This window comes from Xenopus tropicalis, chromosome 3, assembly GCF_000004195.4.
Source record: "Xenopus tropicalis strain Nigerian chromosome 3, UCB_Xtro_10.0, whole genome shotgun sequence".
Taxonomy (NCBI): Eukaryota; Metazoa; Chordata; class Amphibia; order Anura; family Pipidae; genus Xenopus; species Xenopus tropicalis.
In genome coordinates, this window is record NC_030679.2 from 151746053 (window position 1) to 151766108 (window position 20056).

The window sequence follows — 20056 nt, forward strand, 5'->3', positions numbered from 1 at the left end:
TGGCTCCTCCTACAGAGAGTAGTTGCTCCTCCTACAGAGAGTAGTTGCTCCTCCTACAGAGAGTAGTTGCTCCTCCTACAGAGAGTAGTGGCTCCTCCTACAGAGAGTAGTTTGTACAAATAACTTGTGATAGGAACAGGACGTTGCACAACCAGTGCCGGGGCCCCTAAAGCCAAATTGCAAGTAAAGTCATAGAGGAAACCACGTTCCCCCCCAGTTTTCACCGCAAGCGCCTGTAGGAGCAGGAAGCCGACCTTCTAAGAAACCCATGTGATGCCTTCATACGAGGCAGAAATGGAAAGAAATGGAGATGTACGACACATCCAGCACTTTGAGCCGGGCTGATTAAAGGGGAACCTGTCACCCTAAGAAATAATTCCAAATCCTCTCCTATCATGTTAGTTGAGCAAAATAAACTTTACTTACTTGTTACTATGGGATTTCACTTACCCCATTAGAGTGGTTGTTACTGAGTCTTGGTCCCTACCCCGACTGAGATGTCTACAGGAGAACCCCCGTTTTATGTAGCCCTCCCATTGGAGACCCTAAACTTCTCCAAATCAAACTGGACTTTAGATATCTAACTGTACCATTACAGGCCTTACCAACATGCATCTCCATGAGATCCAACAAAAGTCACTGCACCATGCTACCAGGTCGGGGTTATACTGAGTTTTGGTCTCTGTTTTGACTGAGATGTCTACAGGAGAACCCCAATTTTATGTTTCCCAGGTCTAGCCCTCCCATTGGAGCCCCTAAACTTCTCCAGCTTACACTGGACTTTAGATCTCTAATTGTACTTCACCAACATACATCTCCATGGGATCCACCAAAAGTAGAGTTATTGCACCAAGGTACCAGGTCAGAGTATTACAGAGTCTTGGTCCCTACCCTGACTGAGATGTCTACAGGAGAACCCCCATTTTATGTTTCCCAGGTCTAGCCCTCCCATTGGAGCCCCTATACTTCTCCAGCTCAAATCTAACCGTACCCAGCATCACCAAAATACATCTCCATGTAGTCCACCAAAAGTAGAGTCATTGCACCAAGGTACCAGGTCATAGCTCTCTCCTAGCAACATCCCAGAGATCTTCTGATTCTATGGAAACCATGAGCTTATGAGCTCAGTCTTTATTCCACAGATACGACACTACTGTATACATCTCTAAGTATCTACTGGAACATGGTTCCAAGTCACATCTCTCAGTAACTAACATCATAGACAATGTCGTTGGGTCCAGATCATGAGGCGTACCTGCAGGCCAATTCTAGAGGAGAGTCGAGGAGACAACCACTGTTGCCCACGTTACTTTGATATAATGAATTTAAGAGTTAAAGCTCTGGAGAACCTTCCACCGGCCTAAGTGGGGGGTCGCATGTAGCAATGCTTCTACCCCCGAGGGACCCTGTAAAGTTAACACCAAGTATCCATAGCTCTATGGTAGTTACATGGCTCGACCTGGGAACTTCTCAGAATAAATGCAGCATCTTCATGACTCAGCTCCTACCGAGAGTGAAACGGAGAAGTGAGGCTTCTGGCTGTTACGCAAAGACCAAGGTGACAGTTATATCCCCAGTGCCACCGACTTCCCCAGACAGTCTCTTACAACTCGTGTAAAACATTTATGAAGGTTTGCTGCAAGAACCCTAAAAGAACACCAAAAGGACTGACCTTCCCTGCCATCGACCCATCACAAACAAGAAGGTTGTGGCAGAATTTGCCCCACAGCAGGATCTGTGAGTGCTCCTCAAGGTGAGTCCAACCCCGGGTCTATAATCTCTGGCTAAATACTTGCCCCAGATTGAAGAAATATTGCAAGGACTCCCCTATTCTTCTATTGTCCCCTTCTTCTCCCCTCCCACCGTATGACCTTATTGGGTAAAGAGTAAATTTCTGTTTCCCTCTATCTAGAACATGGTGGAATACTATAATGCTAGAGAGATCAATGGAGAACGTCCCTCAGTCAATGTTCCAGGTAATATAAATGGAATATGTTGGGTTGGAGGGTATTTCCTGCCAGAGCAGAGGGCAGATCTTCAGCTTTTAGCTTTAATTCTATTAATGTTCTTCTCTTTTGTTCAATCTCGATGCTTCAGGTGGGTGCTCCAACCCTAACCCTAATACTAATCCTGACCCTAACCCTGACCCTAACCCTAATACTAATCCTGACCCTAACCCTGACCCTAACCCTAATACTAATCCTGACCCTAACCCTGACCCTAATACTAATCCTGACCCTTACACTAACCCTAATACTAACCCTAACACTTACCCTGACCCTAACCCTAATACTAATCCTGACCCTAACCCTGACCCTAACCCTAATACTAACCCTTACACTAACCCTAATACTAACCCTAACACTTACCCTGACCCTAAACCTGACCCAAACACTAGCTCTGACCCTAACACTAAACCTGACCCTAACCCTGACCTAACACTAACCCTAAACCTGACCCTAATCCTGACCCAAACACTAGTCCTGACCCTAACCCTGACCTAACACTAACCCTGACCTAACACTAACCCTGACCTAACACTAACCCAAACACTAACCCAAACACTAACCCTAACCCTGACCCTAACCCTAGCCTTATACACATAAATAAGTTGGACTGAGACCTTCTCAGCTCCCTATACTCACCTAGTCCGTCTCCCTATACTCACCTAGTCCGTCTCCCTATACTCACCTAGTCCGTCTCCCTATACTCACCTAGTCCGTCTCCCTATACTCACCTAGTCCGTCTCCCTATACTCACCTAGTCCGTCTCCCTATACTCACCTAGTCCGTCTCCCTATACTCACCTAGTCCGTCTCCCTATACTCACCTAGTCCAGCTCCCTATACTCACCTAGTCCAGCTCCCTATACTCACCTAGTCCGTCTCCCTATACTCACCTAGTCCGTCTCCCTATACTTACCTAGTCCATCTCCCTATACTCACCTAGTCCATCTCCCTATACTCACCTAGTCCGTCTCCCTATACTCACCTAGTCCGTCTCCCTATACTCACCTAGTCCGTCTCCCTATACTCACCTAGTCCGTCTCCCTATACTCACCTAGTCCGTCTCCCTATACTCACCTAGTCCATCTCCCTATACTCACCTAGTCCGTCTCCCTATACTCACCTAGTCCGTCTCCCTATACTCACCTAGTCCATCTCCAGACAGAGATTGGTCAGAGTGAAGTCACTCAATGGGCAGAATTTTGTCATCAAAAACACATTTATTGGGGCTCCATACAATTTTGGGGGTATGAAATATCCCTAGAGCTGCCAGTCACAAACTGCTAAGGGGAATGTTCCAGTGGGGGGGGGGGGGTAAATTCAGGACACGTCACTTTGTTGTTTAATGAATTTGTGAAACAGCTTCCTGAGCGAAACGCGTGTCAGGCATTTCCTTTTCCTGTTCTGACACCGCTGTGTATGTTGGGCCAATGGTGACGAGTTGGACCCCGAGCACTTTGTTCTGTGATGGAACCAAATCATCAGTTCTTAGCACTCGTGTGACCCCAACATGAACAACCCACCCCTTGTATAGAATGAACTTCTCCTCTTCTCCATCATTGATATTATTACTTGTTTAATTTCTCCTTCCTCAGTCTCTTCAACTCCAAGAAGGGACCCTCAGGTCTCATCCCGCCTTATCTGCTGCCTCACAACCCTGTGTATTAGTCTTCTCATCATATGTGTCGTATTTATTGTGCTTAGGGGTAAGTACAACCCTTCCTCCTGCATAGTATTTGGGCACCAATAAGGGAATGGAGTCAACGTTTCTGACTGAATTGAGGGAAGTCTCTTCCACTGAAGAACGTTCTCAGGTCTCAGTCTTTGTTACCTGGGACAATAGGCCAAATAGTCCATGTTTTGGGCATCTCACCAGGTGACAGTCTCATTAGGAGATCTTTAGATGGACAGTTAAACTTGACATTGATGGTCTAACACAGTGATCCCCAACCCTTTGGAGGTTTCTCCCAGTGGCCTCAAAGAAGGTGCTTATTTTTGAATTTTTGGCAAGTTTTGGTCAACCAGAAGCTCCTGTAGGCTGCCAGTCCACATAGGGGCTACCAACAGCCAATCACAGCCCATATTTGGTACCCCCGGGGACATTTTTCATGCTTGTGTTGCTCCCCAACTTTTTTTACATTTGAATTTGGCTCAGGGGTAAAAAAGTTTGGGGCCCCTGGTCTGATGGTGCTTGGAGAGAAGTCTAACTTTCTACTGGGTCTCTCTAAACACCTTCTAGGACATTGGGCTTTAGGCACATTGGGAGTTTTCTATAACTTGCATTTCCCAATTGCCCCCTACCCACCAGGGTACTAACCCCTTCTCACTCCTGGGTGGGGCACAGGCTGCCCTTTCTAGATGTTTTTTATCCTTAGAATGAACTACAACCCAAGCTGTACCTGTCCCGGTCAAACCAGACAACTTCCTTCTGGTTTCTCCTGACTTGCTTCCTTAGATGCTTCCATTGGCCAAAGAGGACCACACCCAATCCTGCCTTCCTTTTATACCCTTTAGGCCCCTCCCTCTTTTCTTGAATCTCTCTGGAGAGACCCTTTTTCTCCACCTTTCTCTCGTGGTGACTTACACGTTCTCTAACTAATTATCGTATCGCAGTCACAATGACTTGGACAATCAAAACCTTCTAATTTGGGGCATTTTCTTCTCCATTTCCACAGTTTCACAACATCGAGTTACGTAACATTTATACATTTTGTATAATCTTTGTATCACACTAGGGAATATTACAGGCATGGGCCTATCAACAGAAGCTCATGGGTTCAAACAGAACCAGGAGTCAGACGGGTGCAAAACAGATGTTTATTAAGGAGGATTTGGTGTAACTTTTCCTTTTTCCTCCCCCAGTAACTGGAACCCTGAATCCCTCCAATCAAAATAACATTCAGATGGACCCGCCTACAGGTAACAAAGCCAATGAGCTACACACTGGGGAATGGGATATTTATTGACTGGAGGTTCTTATATCTACATGTGACCGAGAGGTGGGAAATAATTCCCAAAGCTACAATGTATAGAGACCCGGAGTGAGTTGGGCAGATCCGCCATTTTATTCCCAGAGAGGTGGGAATTACCTCTCTACCCAATGGAATGCCCTGCCGGGGTATGTTGGGTAGGGGGTTCCTCACGGTGAGGGCAGTGAGGGGGTTGGGAATGCCCTGCCGGGGGATGTTGGGTAGGGGGTTCCTCACGGTGAGGGCAGTGAGGGGGTTGGGGAATGCCCTGCCGGGGGATGTTGGGTAGGGGGTTACTCACGGTGAGGGCAGTGAGGGGGTTGGGGAATGCCCTGCCGGGGGATGTTGGGTAGGGGGTTCCTCACGGTGAGGGCAGTGAGGGGGTTGGGGAATGCCCTGCTGGGGGATGTTGGGTAGGGGGTTCCTCACGGTGAGGGCAGTGAGGGGGTTGGGGAATGCCCTGCCGGGGGATGTTGGGTAGGGGGTTCCTCACGGTGAGGGCAGTGAGGGGGTTGGGGAAGGCCCTGCCGGGGGATGTTGGGTAGGGGTTCCTCACGGTGAGGGCAGTGAGGGGGTTGGGGAATGCCCTGCCGGGGGATGTTGGGTAGGGGGTTCCTCACGGTGAGGGCAGTGAGGGGGTTGGGGAATGCCCTGCCGGGGGATGTTGGGTAGGGGTTCCTCACGGTGAGGGCAGTGAGGGGGTTGGGGAATGCCCTGCCGGGGGATGTTGGGTAGGGGGTTCCTCACGGTGAGGGCAGTGAGGGGGTTGGGGAATGCCCTGCCGGGGGGTGTTGGGTAGGGGGTTCCTCACGGTGAGGGCAGTGAGGGGGTTGGGGAATGCCCTGCCGGGGGATGTTGGGTAGGGGGTTCCTCACGGTGAGGGCAGTGAGGGGGTTGGGGAATGCCCTGCCGGGGATGTTGGGTAGGGGGTTCCTCACGGTGAGGGCAGTGAGGGGGTTGGGGAATGCCCTGCCGGGGGATGTTGGGTAGGGGGTTCCTCACGGTGAGGGCAGTGAGGGGGTTGGGGAATGCCCTGCCGGGGGATGTTGGGTAGGGGGTGGGGTTAGTTTGGAGGGGGCGGCACTTGATGGACCTTTTTCCAACCCAACCCAACTCTGTACCCCGTGTCCCATTTTACAACAGGAACGTTACTGAGTGGATTTCAGGGAATTCTCGGGAAGGCGCACAGACTGATGAACTTGACCAAAACAATTCACATCAATGGTAAGAGATCCAGTAAGAGATCCAGTAAGAGATCCAGTACCAGACAATGCTCAGTAACTGCACACAATACTGGATACACAGACTCGGCTGGATCTCCTGGTTCCTGGGATACCCAGTTGCACAGCACTGGCCCATAGGCAGGAGAGGGTCTGGCAATGGGAGCGGATGAGGGAGGGACCTAATCATGTCAGGGTAGTTCCTCGGTTCTGCTGGATACCTGCCCAAATGGCGCCCCACTGACTCCTTTGATTTACCCCTCACTATTCCCCCTAGTGCTTCAGGCTTTGCCTTGACCTTCTGCTCAGTGGATCCAGCAGAGTAGATCCTGGACAGTTCAGTCCTTATTCCTACAATGGGGATTGGCCGTAACAGTATTCTTACTCTTGATTGGAGGTCAACATCCCAAATAATAGAGGGCTTTTAGGGGGGACACCCCTAAACTCTGCTGCTCCCAGCTTGCAAATGAACTACCTCATTAGCCATTAACTACTGGGACCAGTCCTTGGTGATCGTATCCCAACCATAGACTGGTTTCACCCTTACTGGGGCTAGTCCTTGGTGATCGTATCCCAACCATAGACTGGTTTCACCCTTACTGGGGCCAGTCCTTGGTGATCGTATCCCAACCATAGACTGGTTTCACCCTTACTGGGACCGGTCCTTGGTGATCGTATCCCAACCATAGACTGGTTTCACCCTTACTGGGACCAGTCCTTGGTGATCGTATCCCAACCATAGACCGGTTTCACCCTTACTGGGGCTAGTCCTTGGTGATCGTATCCCAACCATAGACCGGTTTCACCCTTACTGGGACCAGTCCTTGGTGATCGTATCCCAACCATAGACCGGTTTCACCCTTACTGGGACCGGTCCTTGGTGATCGTATCCCAACCATAGACCGGTTTCACCCTTACTGGGACCGGTCCTTGGTGATCGTATCCCAACCATAGACTGGTTTCACCCTTACTGGAACCAGTATTTGGTGATCGTATCCCAACCATAGACTGGTTTCACCCTTACTGGGACCGGTCCTTGGTGATCGTATCCCAACCAGAGACTGGTTTCACCCTTACTGGGGCCAGTCCTTGGTGATCGTATCCCAACCATAGACTGGTTTCACCCTTACTGGGACCAGTCCTTGGTGATCGTATCCCAACCATAGACTGGTTTCACCCTTACTGGGGCCAGTCCTTGGTGATCGTATCCCAACCATAGACTGGTTTCACCCTTAATGGGGCCGGTCCTTGGTGATCATATCCCAACCAGAGACTGGTTTCACCATTACTGGGACCAGTCCTTGGTGATCGTATCCCAACCATAGACCGGTTTCACCCTTACTGGGACCGGTCCTTGGTGATCGTATCCCAACCATAGACTGGTTTCACCCTTACTGGGGCCAGTCCTTGGTGATCGTATCCCAACCATAGACCGGTTTCACCCTTAATGGGGCCGGTCCTTGGTGATCATATCCCAACCAGAGACCGGTTTCACCCTTACTGGGACCAGTCCTTGGTGATCGTATCCCAACCATAGACTGGTTTCACCCTTACTGGGACCAGTCCTTGGTGATCGTATCCCAACCAGAGACTGGTTTCACCCTTACTGGGACCGGTCCTTGGTGATCGTATCCCAACCATAGACTGGTTTCACCCTTAATGGGGCCGGTCCTTGGTGATCATATCCCAACCATAGACTGGTTTCACCCTTACTGGGACCGGTCCTTGGTGATCGTATCCCAACCAGAGACTGGTTTCACCCTTACTGGGACCGGTCCTTGGTGATCGTATCCCAACCATAGACTGGTTTCACCCTTAATGGGGCCGGTCCTTGGTGATCATATCCCAACCATAGACTGGTTTCCCCCTTACTGGGACCGGTCCTTGGTGATCGTATCCCAACCAGAGACTGGTTTCACCCTTACTGGGACCAGTCCTTGGTGATCGTATCCCAACCATAGACTGGTTTCCCCCTTACTGGGACCAGTCCTTGGTGATCGTATCCCAACCATAGACTGGTTTCACCCTTACTGGGACCAGTCCTTGGTGATCATATCCCAACCATAGACTGGTTTCACCCTTACTGGGACCAGTCCTTGGTGATCGTATCCCAACCATAGACTGGTTTCCCCCTTACTTGGACCAGTCCTTGGTGATCGTATCCTAACCATAGACTGGTTTCCCCCTTACTGGGACCAGTCCTTGGTGATCGTATCCCAACCATAGACTGGTTTCCCCCTTACTGGGACCAGTCCTTGGTGATCGTATCCCAACCATAGACAGGTTTCCCCCTTACTGGGACCAGTCCTTGGTGATCGTATCCCAACCATAGACTGGTTTCCCCCTTACTGGGACCAGTCCTTGGTGATCGTATCCCAACCATAGACTGGTTTCCCCCTTACTGGGGCCGGTCCTTGGTGATCGTATCCCAACCATAGACTGGTTTCCCCCTTACTGGGACCGGTCCTTGGTGATCGTATCCCAACCATAGACTGGTTTCCCCCTTACTGGGACCGGTCCTTGGTGATCGTATCCCAACCATAGACTGGTTTCCCCCTTACTGGGACCGGTCCTTGGTGATCGTATCCCAACCATAGACTGGTTTCCCCCTTACTGGGACCGGTCCTTGGTGATCGTATCCCAACCATAGACTGGTTTCACCCTTACTGGGACCGGTCCTTGGTGATCGTATCCCAACCATAGACTGGTTTCACCCTTACTGGGACCGGTCCTTGGTGATCGTATCCCAACCATAGACTGGTTTCACCCTTACTGGGACCGGTCCTTGGTGATCGTATCCCAACCATAGACTGGTTTCACCCTTACTGGGACCGGTCCTTGGTGATCGTATCCCAACCATAGACTGGTTTCACCCTTACTGGGACCGGTCCTTGGTGATCGTATCCCAACCATAGACTGGTTTCCCCCTTACTGGGACCGGTCCTTGGTGATCGTATCCCAACCATAGACTGGTTTCCCCCTTACTGGGACCGGTCCTTGGTGATCGTATCCCAACCATAGACTGGTTTCCCCCTTACTGGGACCGGTCCTTGGTGATCGTATCCCAACCATAGACTGGTTTCCCCCTTACTGGGACCGGTCCTTGGTGATCGTATCCCAACCATAGACTGGTTTCCCCCTTACTGGGACCGGTCCTTGGTGATCGTATCCCAACCATAGACTGGTTTCCCCCTTACTGGGGCCGGTCCTTGGTGATCGTATCCCAACCATAGACTGGTTTCACCCTTACTGGGGCCGGTCCTTGGTGATCGTATCCCAACCATAGACTGGTTTCACCCTTACTGGGACCGGTCCTTGGTGATCGTATCCCAACCATAGACTGGTTTCACCCTTACTGGGACCAGTCCTTGGTGATCGTATCCCAACCATAGACTGGTTTCACCCTTACTGGGACCAGTCCTTGGTGATCGTATCCCAACCATAGACTGGTTTCACCCTTACTGGGACCAGTCCTTGGTGATCGTATCCCAACCATAGACTGGTTTCACCCTTACTGGGACCGGTCCTTGGTGATCGTATCCCAACCAAAGACTGGTTTCACCCTTACTGGGACCAGTCCTTGGTGATCGTATCCCAACCATAGACTGGTTTCACCCTTACTGGGACCAGTCCTTGGTGATCGTATCCCAACCATAGACTGGTTTCCCCTTACTGGGACCGGTCCTTGGTGATCGTATCCCAACCATAGACTGGTTTCCCCCTTACTGGGACCGGTCCTTGGTGATCGTATCCCAACCATAGACTGGTTTCCCCCTTACTGGGGCCGGTCCTTGGTGATCGTATCCCAACCATAGACTGGTTTCACCCTTACTGGGGCCGGTCCTTGGTGATCGTATCCCAACCATAGACTGGTTTCACCCTTACTGGGACCGGTCCTTGGTGATCGTATCCCAACCATAGACTGGTTTCACCCTTACTGGGACCAGTCCTTGGTGATCGTATCCCAACCATAGACTGGTTTCACCCTTACTGGGACCAGTCCTTGGTGATCGTATCCCAACCATAGACTGGTTTCACCCTTACTGGGACCAGTCCTTGGTGATCGTATCCCAACCATAGACTGGTTTCACCCTTACTGGGACCGGTCCTTGGTGATCGTATCCCAACCAAAGACTGGTTTCACCCTTACTGGGACCAGTCCTTGGTGATCGTATCCCAACCATAGACTGGTTTCACCCTTACTGGGACCAGTCCTTGGTGATCGTATCCCAACCATAGACTGGTTTCACCCTTACTGGGACCAGTCCTTGGTGATCGTATCCCAACCATAGACTGGTTTCCCCCTTACTGGGACCGGTCCTTGGTGATCGTATCCCAACCATAGACTGGTTTCACCCTTACTGGGACCAGTCCTTGGTGATCGTATCCCAACCAGAGACTGGTTTCACCCTTACTGGGACCAGTCCTTGGTGATCGTATCCCAACCATAGACTGGTTTCACCCTTACTGGGACCAGTCCTTGGTGATCGTATCCCAACCATAGACTGGTTTCACCCTTACTGGGGCCAGTCCTTGTTTATATATATATACAGAATATATAGAAGAATATCTTTCTCTCTCCAGGCTCCAAGTTCACGGAAGACCAGACGGAAACTGATGGGAACAGTAAGTACTTTATATGGATGTTTTAATTGAGACAGAGATATTTACTACGTTGCCCCCAAGTGCCTCACATCCCACAATGCCTCTCACCGGACTGGGTCTATCTGTTCCCATGGATGTTAGTTGGGGAAGGTGCTCCTGGACCCCAGTCCTGATCACTTTAATGCACCCACTAACACCTTTAGTACCTTCTCCCAGGGCACCCACTAGCACCTTTAGTACCTTCTCCCAGGGCACCCACTAACACCTTTAGTACCATCTCCCAGGGCACCCACTAACACCTTTAGTACCATCTCCCAGGGCACCCACTAACTCCTTTAGTACCTTCTCCCAGGGCACCCACTAACACCTTTAGTACCTTCTCCCAGGGCACCCACTAACACCTTTAGTACCATCTCCCAGGGCACCCACTAACTCCTTTAGTACCTTCTCCCAGGGCACCCACTAACACCTTTAGTACCATCTCCCAGGGCACCCACTAACTCCTTTAGTACCTTCTCCCAGGGCACCCACTAACACCTTTAGTACCTTCTCCCAGGGCACCCACTAACACCTTTAGTACCTTCTCCCAGGGCACCCACTAACTCCTTTAGTACCTTCTCCCAGGGCACCCACTAACACCTTTAGTACCTTCTCCCAGGGCACCCACTAACACCTTTAGTACCATCTCCCAGGGCACCCACTAACACCTTTAGTACCTTCTCCCAGGGCACCCACTAACTCCTTTAGTACCTTCTCCCAGGGCACCCACTAACTCCTTTAGTACCTTCTCCCAGGGCACCCACTAACTCCTTTAGTACCTTCTCCCAGGGCACCCACTAACTCCTTTAGTACCTTCTCCCAGGGCACCCACTAACTCCTTTAGTACCTTCTCCCAGGGCACCCACTAGCACCTTTAGTACCTTCTCCCAGGGCACCCACTAACTCCTTTAGTACCTTCTCCCAGGGCACCCACTAGCACCTTTAGTACCTTCTCCCAGGGCACCCACTAACACCTTTAGTACCTTCTCCCAGGGCACCCACTAACACCTTTAGTACCTTCTCCCAGGGCACCCACTAGCACCTTTAGTACCTTCTCCCAGGGCACCCCTGGCTCCTCCCTTTCCTGACCCTCGTCAGTTCTAGAATATTTCTCAGAAACGTTCCTGGCCTATTAATCACCAGTCGTAATTACACTCTTTAATTTTAACAAGAGCTCACTGCTGCCATTTAGTGGTGAAAACATACATTACACCCCAATAACCCCTTTTCGCCCTCCTACGTCCGTGTAGGGGAGGCGGCTTGGGGAAATGGCTTGTACAATATGGGGGGGCTTTAGATTCCAGTGTAACACAAGCTTGGGTAACAATGAGTGATTTGTATCCCTCTGTGTAACAGGCACATTACAGAGCAGCCTGCAAAGGCTTCTGGGTATGTTGGACCGACTGGTGAAGCTGATGGAGAAAGTTCAAGCCACCGGTAAGATATCCAATAATAATGATTCAAAAAGAACCCATAAGTGCCATGCAGTGCCAGTATGTGTAAAGCCCATGTACCATACTGCTAGCCAGTCCTTCCCCCAGGGGGCACCCCCTGCTCGGGGCAATTTAGATGTTTTTGTAGACCAACATTTGGTGCAGTAGAGAAGATTGGTCAACGTAGGGAGATCCAAGACCAACAATGTCCAGAGTCTCCAAAACCTTCCTTGGATTGTCCTACCACCAACCTCAATGCCTTCCCAGGGGTATCACCCTTCTCTAAGGTGGGTGTCCTACTCCTCCTACTCCTCCAACTCCTCCTACTCCTCCTCCTACTCCTCCTACTCCTCCTAATCCTTCCCACCTCCACCACAGGGAGCCCTGAACCACAAGCTGAGGCTGCAGGTTTTATGAAACCTTAAGGCTGAACCCTATAATGTCAGAGACACCATTAAGCAAAGTGTAAGTGATGCCCCAGGGGCTGTTGGAATGTACCCCTGGGTACTTAGAGAGCTTAGTTATAGCCCCATCTGGGCCCTTACACACAATGCAACATGTTGCTTAGGTAAATATGATGGAACAGGACTGTGCTACAACTCGGATGGGTAGAATATGGCGGAACAAAATGGCGTCAGTTAACTAATGCACTACGTTCTCCTGAAATGAACAACAGGTCCAACACACAAAGTGTAACTTACACCCACCCCAACCCAGTCACCCACTGTCACATCCATACCCACCCCAACCCAGTCACCCACTGTCACATCCATACCCACCCCAACCCAGTCACCCACTGTCACATCCATACCCACCCCAACCCAGTCACCCACTGTCACATCCATACCCACCCCAACCCAGTCACCCACTGTCACATCCATACCCACCCCAACCCAGTCACCCACTGTCACATCCATACCCACCCCAACCCAGTCACCCACTGTCACATCCATACCCACCCCAACCCAGTCACCCACTGTCACATCCATACCCACCCCAACCCAGTCACCCACTGTCACATCCATACCCACCCAGCCTATTAAATGGGTCCAACACACCCAGTCCTCATCTATGCTCATCCCAACCTACTCACCATGGCCATGTACCCTGGAACCTATACCCCCCACCCCATTTATATACATCCCAACCTACTCACCATGGCCATGTACCCTGGGTCCTACACCCCCACCCCATTTATATACATCCCAACCTACTCACCATGGCCATGTACCCTGGAACCTATACCCCCCACCCCATTTATATACATCCCAACCTACTCACCATGGCCATGTACCCTGGAACCTATACCTCCCACCCCATTTATATACATCCCAACCTACTCACCATGGCCATGTACCCTGGAACCTATACCCCCCACCCCATTTATATACATCCCAACCTACTCACCATGGCCATGTACCCTGGGTCCTACACCCCCACCCCATTTATATACATCCCAACCTACTCACCATGGCCATGTACCCTGGAACCTATACCCCCCACCCCATTTATATACATCCCAACCTACTCACCATGGCCATGTACCCTGGAACCTATACCCCCCACCCCATTTATATACATCCCAACCTACTCACCATGGCCATGTACCCTGGGTCCTACACCCCCACCCCATTTATATACATCCCAACCTACTCACCATGGCCATGTACCCTGGGTCCTACACCCCACACCCCATTTATATACATCCCAACCTACTCACCATGGCCATGTACCCTGGAACCTACACCCCCACCCCATTTATATACATCCAAACCTACTCACCATGGCCATGTACCCTGGGTCCTACACCCCCACCCCTTTTATATACATCCCAACCTACTCACCATGGCCATGTACCCTGGGTCTTACACCCCCCACCCCATTTATATACATCCCAACCTACTCACCATGGCCATGTACCCTGGAACCTACACCCCCACCCCATTTATATACACCCCAACCTACTCACCATGGCCATGTACCCTGGGTCTTACACCCCCCCCCATTTATATACATCCAAACCTACTCACCATGGCCATGTACCCTGGGTCCTACACCCCCACCCCATATATATACACCCCAACCTACTCACCATGGCCATGTACCCTGGGTCCTACACCCCCTCCCCACCATATATATACATCCAAACCTACTCACCATGGCCATGCAGCCTACATCATGGATTCAACACACATTGTCCAGTCTACATGAATTTAACCCTACTCAATGTACCCCAGATCCAATGCTCACCCACTATCCCAGCCACACCCATATTGGTCCATATTACCCATATTGGTCCATCTCATGGATCTTATGCTGCTCCTTCTTTTTAGGTGGCAAGAAACTTACATGTGATCCGAACTGGGTTTATTTTGATCTCAGCTGTTACTACGTCTCCAGTGAAGCACTTGATTGGATGGGATCCCAGAAACGGTGTCAGGCAATGAGTTCCCACTTGGTGGTGATCAACAGCAAAGCAGAACAGGTTTGTTGATAAGAATCCTTAAGTACTGTACACTTTGTACAATATGGAACTATGGGAAGAAACCTACAGAACTACAGAAATTGTGGGCTGAGACAGGCAAATTGTCCCATTTATGTCCATTTTGCCTCCCTTTAGTTCCTCAGTCCTCTGGCAGATGTTCTCCTGGGTTAATGTTAGATGGTTGGAGAGCCCTCAAGTTGGAACTATGGGAAGAAACCTACAGAACTACGGAAATTGTGGGCTGAGACAGGCAAATTGTCCCATTTATGTCCGTTTTGCCTCCCTTTAGTTCCTCAGCCCTCTGGCAGATGTTCTCCTGGGTTAATGTTAGATGGTTGGAGAGCCCTCAAGTTGTAACTATGGGAAGAAACCTACAGAACTACAGAAATTGTGGGCTGAGACAGGCAAATTGTCCCATTTATGTCCGTTTTGCCTCCCTTTAGTTCCTCAGCCCTCTGGCAGATGTTCTCCTGGGTTAATGTTAGATGGTTGGAGAGCCCTCAAGTTGGAACTATGGGAAGAAACCTACAGAACTACAGAAATTGTGGGCTGAGACAGGCAAATTGTCCCATTTATGTCCGTTTTGCCTCCCTTTAGTTCCTCAGTCCTCTGGCAGATGTTCTCCTGGGTTAATGTTAGATGGTTGGAGAGCCCTCAAGTTGGAACTATGGGAAGAAACCTACAGAACTACGGAAATTGTGGGCTGAGACAGGCAAATTGCCCCATTTATTTCCTATTTTCCTCCCTTTAGCTCTTTAGCCCTCAGGCAGATGTTCTCCTGGGTTAATGTTAGATGGTGGGAGATCCCTCGGGTTCTGAGTGGGGCAAACAGTTCATCCATGAAGTTTCCTTGTCTCTCCCAGAGCCACGTGTTTGGTATAACAAAGAAGAAGGTCACTTGGTTGGGTCTGAGCGATTCCAATGGAGCCTGGAAATGGGTGGATGGATCCCCCTACGAGTCGTCCCCTACGTCAGTAGTTTGTATCAGTATTCACACAATTCTGATCTGATTGGGTTGGTCGGTCGTTGGGTTTCTGATTGTGTTTCTCTCTAGGTTCTGGGATGAGTTGCAGCCTGATAATAACACAGTCGCGGGGCAGCCGGGTACAGAGGACTGTGCCAACGTCCGCGCCAACGGAATGTGGAACGACGATCACTGCCTCCACCAGTACCAGTACATTTGTGAGAGATCCATATGATGGGCACCGGCTGATGGAAACTGGGCTTTGTGTGTGGCCAGAACAAGCCAAGGGCAGATTTTAAATTATGACTGATAAACTCTCCCCAAATTCTGGCCCCCGACCTGTTATGGCGATCCTATAATCCCTACAGGGAACCTTTGGCCTATGAACCGGCTCTGGAATATGCATTTAGTAGTAGAATCTGATATAATTTGGTCTATTTTATGGAAATATAACCAAGTCATCATGGTAGCCTCTCCATGGAAAGAAGTTGCCCTTTACCACAAGACAAATTATTTCCTTATCTGACCCTCCTCCTACCTTAAGCCAACAAGGCCTCTTCAGCCTACAATAGTGTGACTTTCTGATAGAAGATCCCAGGTCTCTCACCGTATGGCTACTCAACTGTTGTTCTAGTATCTATCAGGGTCACCTAGCCCTGCAGGTATATCCCGATCCCACTGTACTGGGGCTCTGAGAGAGCAACTTTACCCCACTCCCAGCAGAGGTCAAACCCTATTAACCAACCTATCCCAGGACTATACTTTACTCACTCCATACAGCAGGTCATTGGGACATATTTATTGTAGTTCTTCACCAGATTGTAGGGGCTCAAGTAGGCAGGGCAACCTGGGAAGGTAGAGGAGGTAACAGTAGGATCAGGTTGGAGTTATCTTTACAGTGATGTCCATTGGTCTGGGTGGAAAGGAATGTAACCAGACCCAGACCAATGGACATCACTGTAAAGATAACTCCAACCTGATCCTACTGTTACCTCCTCTACCTTCCCAGGTTGCCCTGCCTACTTGAGCCAGCGGAGGAGGTTTTGATGAAGAAAAGGACTCAAGTCCATCAAGTTTACCCCTTGGCTGGTTAAATGGGGGATACAGTTACATAGCAGCATGGTGGTAGATGTCTTCTCTGGTTCCCTGGCAGGGTTGGGCATAGAGGAAGGTGGGTAGGTGGCACCTCTCTAGGAAGACATGTGACTATGAAGGTCTGAAACATCTGGTTCCAGAGGCAAAGCCTCGTATCTAAGACTCAATGGAGCCCAAACTGTCACTGGTCAAAGCAAAACCTCTCTACAAAACCTTTAGGCTTAGGACCCATGGAGTGGTGGGTCCAGAACCTGATAGAGGGGGCTGGGTATTAATTCCATGATAGACTTCACTAGGGGAACGTTCCTTCTACTCATTCTACTTCACATTCTCTCCGGACTCCGACAGGGTTAAACAGTTGTTGTTGTAGAAGAACCCAGTGACCCGAGGGGCCGATGTTCTTATCAGGAAAGAAGGAAACTGTGAGCGGTTCCGCTGGCTCAGCTTTCTGCACGTTTATAGGGACATATTCATGTGACTGTGCCTCTCTGCAGGGGCAATTGCCCAGGGCAATGATCCTCTGGGTTTTGCTTTAAATAAAATGTTGATTATTGGGATTATGGGGTATCTGCTTGCACGGCTGTAGGTCGGGGGGGGCAGTAAGTCTGGATCTCATATCTACTTCACTAACTGTAGGTTTCTTTATCTCCTGTGTTAATACGTTCAAGTTCTCTTGCTTGAGGGGGGTCCAGTTACAAATATCTTGGGGCAACTCTGTGGGCCCACCAATGAGATGTTTGCCCCAGGCCCACTGGTACCTTAAAGCAGCCCTGGGTCTCAGGTTGGGTGAGGAATGGGGGGTTCCTTCACAGGCATCTCACCCCTTAAGAACTGGACTCACTCAGACTCCATATTGCACAAATACATGGGTGCTCCAATCTGCTTGGGGTTTGTGAAGCAGCAGAACCCTGTAGTAGTATCTACTCTACAAACAGCTGGCAGTTACAACTAGGGGCCCATCAAACAGACTCACAATGGACTATGTGCCCCATGGAAAGGGCTCAACCCAACTTTAGTGCATCGTTGCCAGACTCCAACTTCATTATCAGTGGTTTCCAGGCTCAGCCGTATCTTCTCTACTGCCCCTTCCCTGCGGCCATTGCCCTCTCATTGAGTGAACACTCAGTACCCCCAGTCCTACTCCTACTCCTACTGACTCCTCACTGGGAGACCAACACTACTAGACCTTGTAATGGGATTAGATCATTATTCTACTGACTTTTCCATTACAATAAACCAAAATACCCACCAAATTCTTCCTCTTAATTTACTTCTCCCCCATGAGGTTTTTCTGGTTTCTCTCTGATACTTTCCCTGTTTGTTCCTCTGGGGAGTAACGTCCCGGAGTAATGTCCCGGAGTAACATCCCGGAGTAACGTCCCGGAGTAACGTCCCCGAGTAACGTCCCGGAGTAACGTCCCGGAGTAACGTCCCGGAGTAACGTCCCGGAGTAACGCGCCGGAGTAACGCCCCGGAGTAACGCCCCGGAGTAACGCCCCGGAGTAACGTCCCGGAGTAACGTCCCCGAGTAACGTCCCGGAGTAACGTCCCGGAGTAACGTCCCGGAGTAACGTCCCGGAGTAACGCACCGGAGTAACGCCCCGGAGTAACGTCCCGGAGTAACATCCCGGAGTAACGCCCCGGAGTAACGCCCCGGAGTAACGTCCCGGAGTAACGTCCCGGAGTAACGTCCCGGAGTAACGCCCCGGAGTAACGCCCCGGAGTAACGTCCCGGAGTAACGTCCCGGAGTAACGTCCCGGAGTAACGTCCCGGAGTAACGCCCCAGAGTAACGTCCCGGAGTAACGTCCCGGAGTAACGTCCCGGAGTAACAGAGACATTATTTCCTGTTTTTAAGTTACTTCATGTATATTCAGTGAATAAATAAAGTCAGCTGAGTTTGCCCCCCCCGCCCCCTCCATGCCCCGCCCCCTCCCCGCCCCCCCCAGTGCTTCCAGTCTGATAAGGGAACATATTTGGCTGAATTTCCTCAGTCTCACTGGCTGAACCTCTAATCAGTGCCGGCCATTTGTCTTCTCTATCCAACTGCCAGCCAAGTCTCGAGGTAAATAAAGGGGAGACTGGGGGTCCTGGGAATCTGGCTCTAATCTGGGGCCAGTTAGGGGGGGATTTGGGGTGAGTGCTTATTTGTGCCCTGGGTACCCCTGGAACTATAGCGGGGTGACTGCTACCCCAATGTTTCTATATATCTGTAACCTTGTTATGGGCTAAGGGGGCCCAGCCTGAAGGCCAGTTAGGGGGGGATTTGGGGTGAGTGCTTATTTTTGCCCCGGGTACCCCTGGAACTATAGCGGGGTGACTGTTACCCCAATGTTTCTATATATCTGTAACCTTGTTATGGGCTAAGGGGGCCCAGCCTGAAGGCCAGTTAGGGGGGGATTTGGGGTGAGTGCTTATTTGTGCCCTGGGTACCCCTGGAACTATAGCGGGGTGACTGTTACCCCAATGTTTCTATATATCTGTAACCTTGTTATGGGCTAAGGGGGCCCAGCCTGAAGGCCAGTTAGGGGGGGGATTTGGGGTGAGTATTTGTGCCCTGGGTACCCCTGGAACTATAGCGGGGTGACTGTTACCCCAATGTTTCTATATATCTGTAACCTTGTTATGGGCTAAGGGGGCCCAGCCTGAAGGCCAGTTAGGGGGGGATTTGGGGTGAGTGCTTATTTGTGCCCTGGGTACCCCTGGAACTATAGCGGGGTGACTGTTACCCCAATGTTTCTATATATCTGTAACCTTGTTATGGGCTAAGGGGGCCCAGCCTGAAGGCCAGTTAGGGGGGGATTTGGGGTGAGTGCTTATTTGTGCCCTGGGTACCCCTGGAACTATAGCGGGGTGACTGTTACCCCAATGTTTCTATATATCTGTAACCTTGTTATGGGCTAAGGGGGCCCAGCCTGAAGGCCAGTTAGGGGGGGATTTGGGGTGAGTGCTTATTTGTGCCCTGGGTACCCCTGGAACTATAGCGGGGTGACTGCTACCCCAATGTTTCTATATATCTGTAACCTTGTTATGGGCTAAGGGGGCCCAGCCTGAAGGCCAGTTAGGGGGGGATTTGGGGTGAGTGCTTATTTGTGCCCTGGGTACCCCTGGAACTATAGCGGGGTGACTGTTACCCCAATGTTTCTATATATCTGTAACCTTGTTATGGGCTAAGGGGGCCCAGCCTGGGGGCCAGTTAGGGGGGGATTTGGGGTGAGTGCTTATTTGTGCCCTGGGTACCC

General features: G+C 50.6%; 1 protein-coding gene across 1 annotated transcript; it reads left to right on the top strand.

Moving 5' to 3' along the window:
* Positions 1–1327: 1327 nt before the first annotated feature.
* Positions 1328–18064, top strand: LOC101732610 (asialoglycoprotein receptor 1). The gene is made up of 10 exons (XM_031899613.1): positions 1328–1753; positions 1913–1976; positions 3601–3711; positions 4868–4924; positions 6118–6198; positions 10779–10820; positions 12195–12275; positions 14605–14756; positions 15620–15726; positions 15811–18064. Exons 2-10 carry the CDS (start codon positions 1916–1918, stop codon positions 15953–15955), a joined length of 837 nt encoding a protein of 278 aa, XP_031755473.1. The 5' UTR covers positions 1328–1753; positions 1913–1915; the 3' UTR covers positions 15956–18064.
* Positions 18065–20056: the final 1992 nt, after the last annotated feature.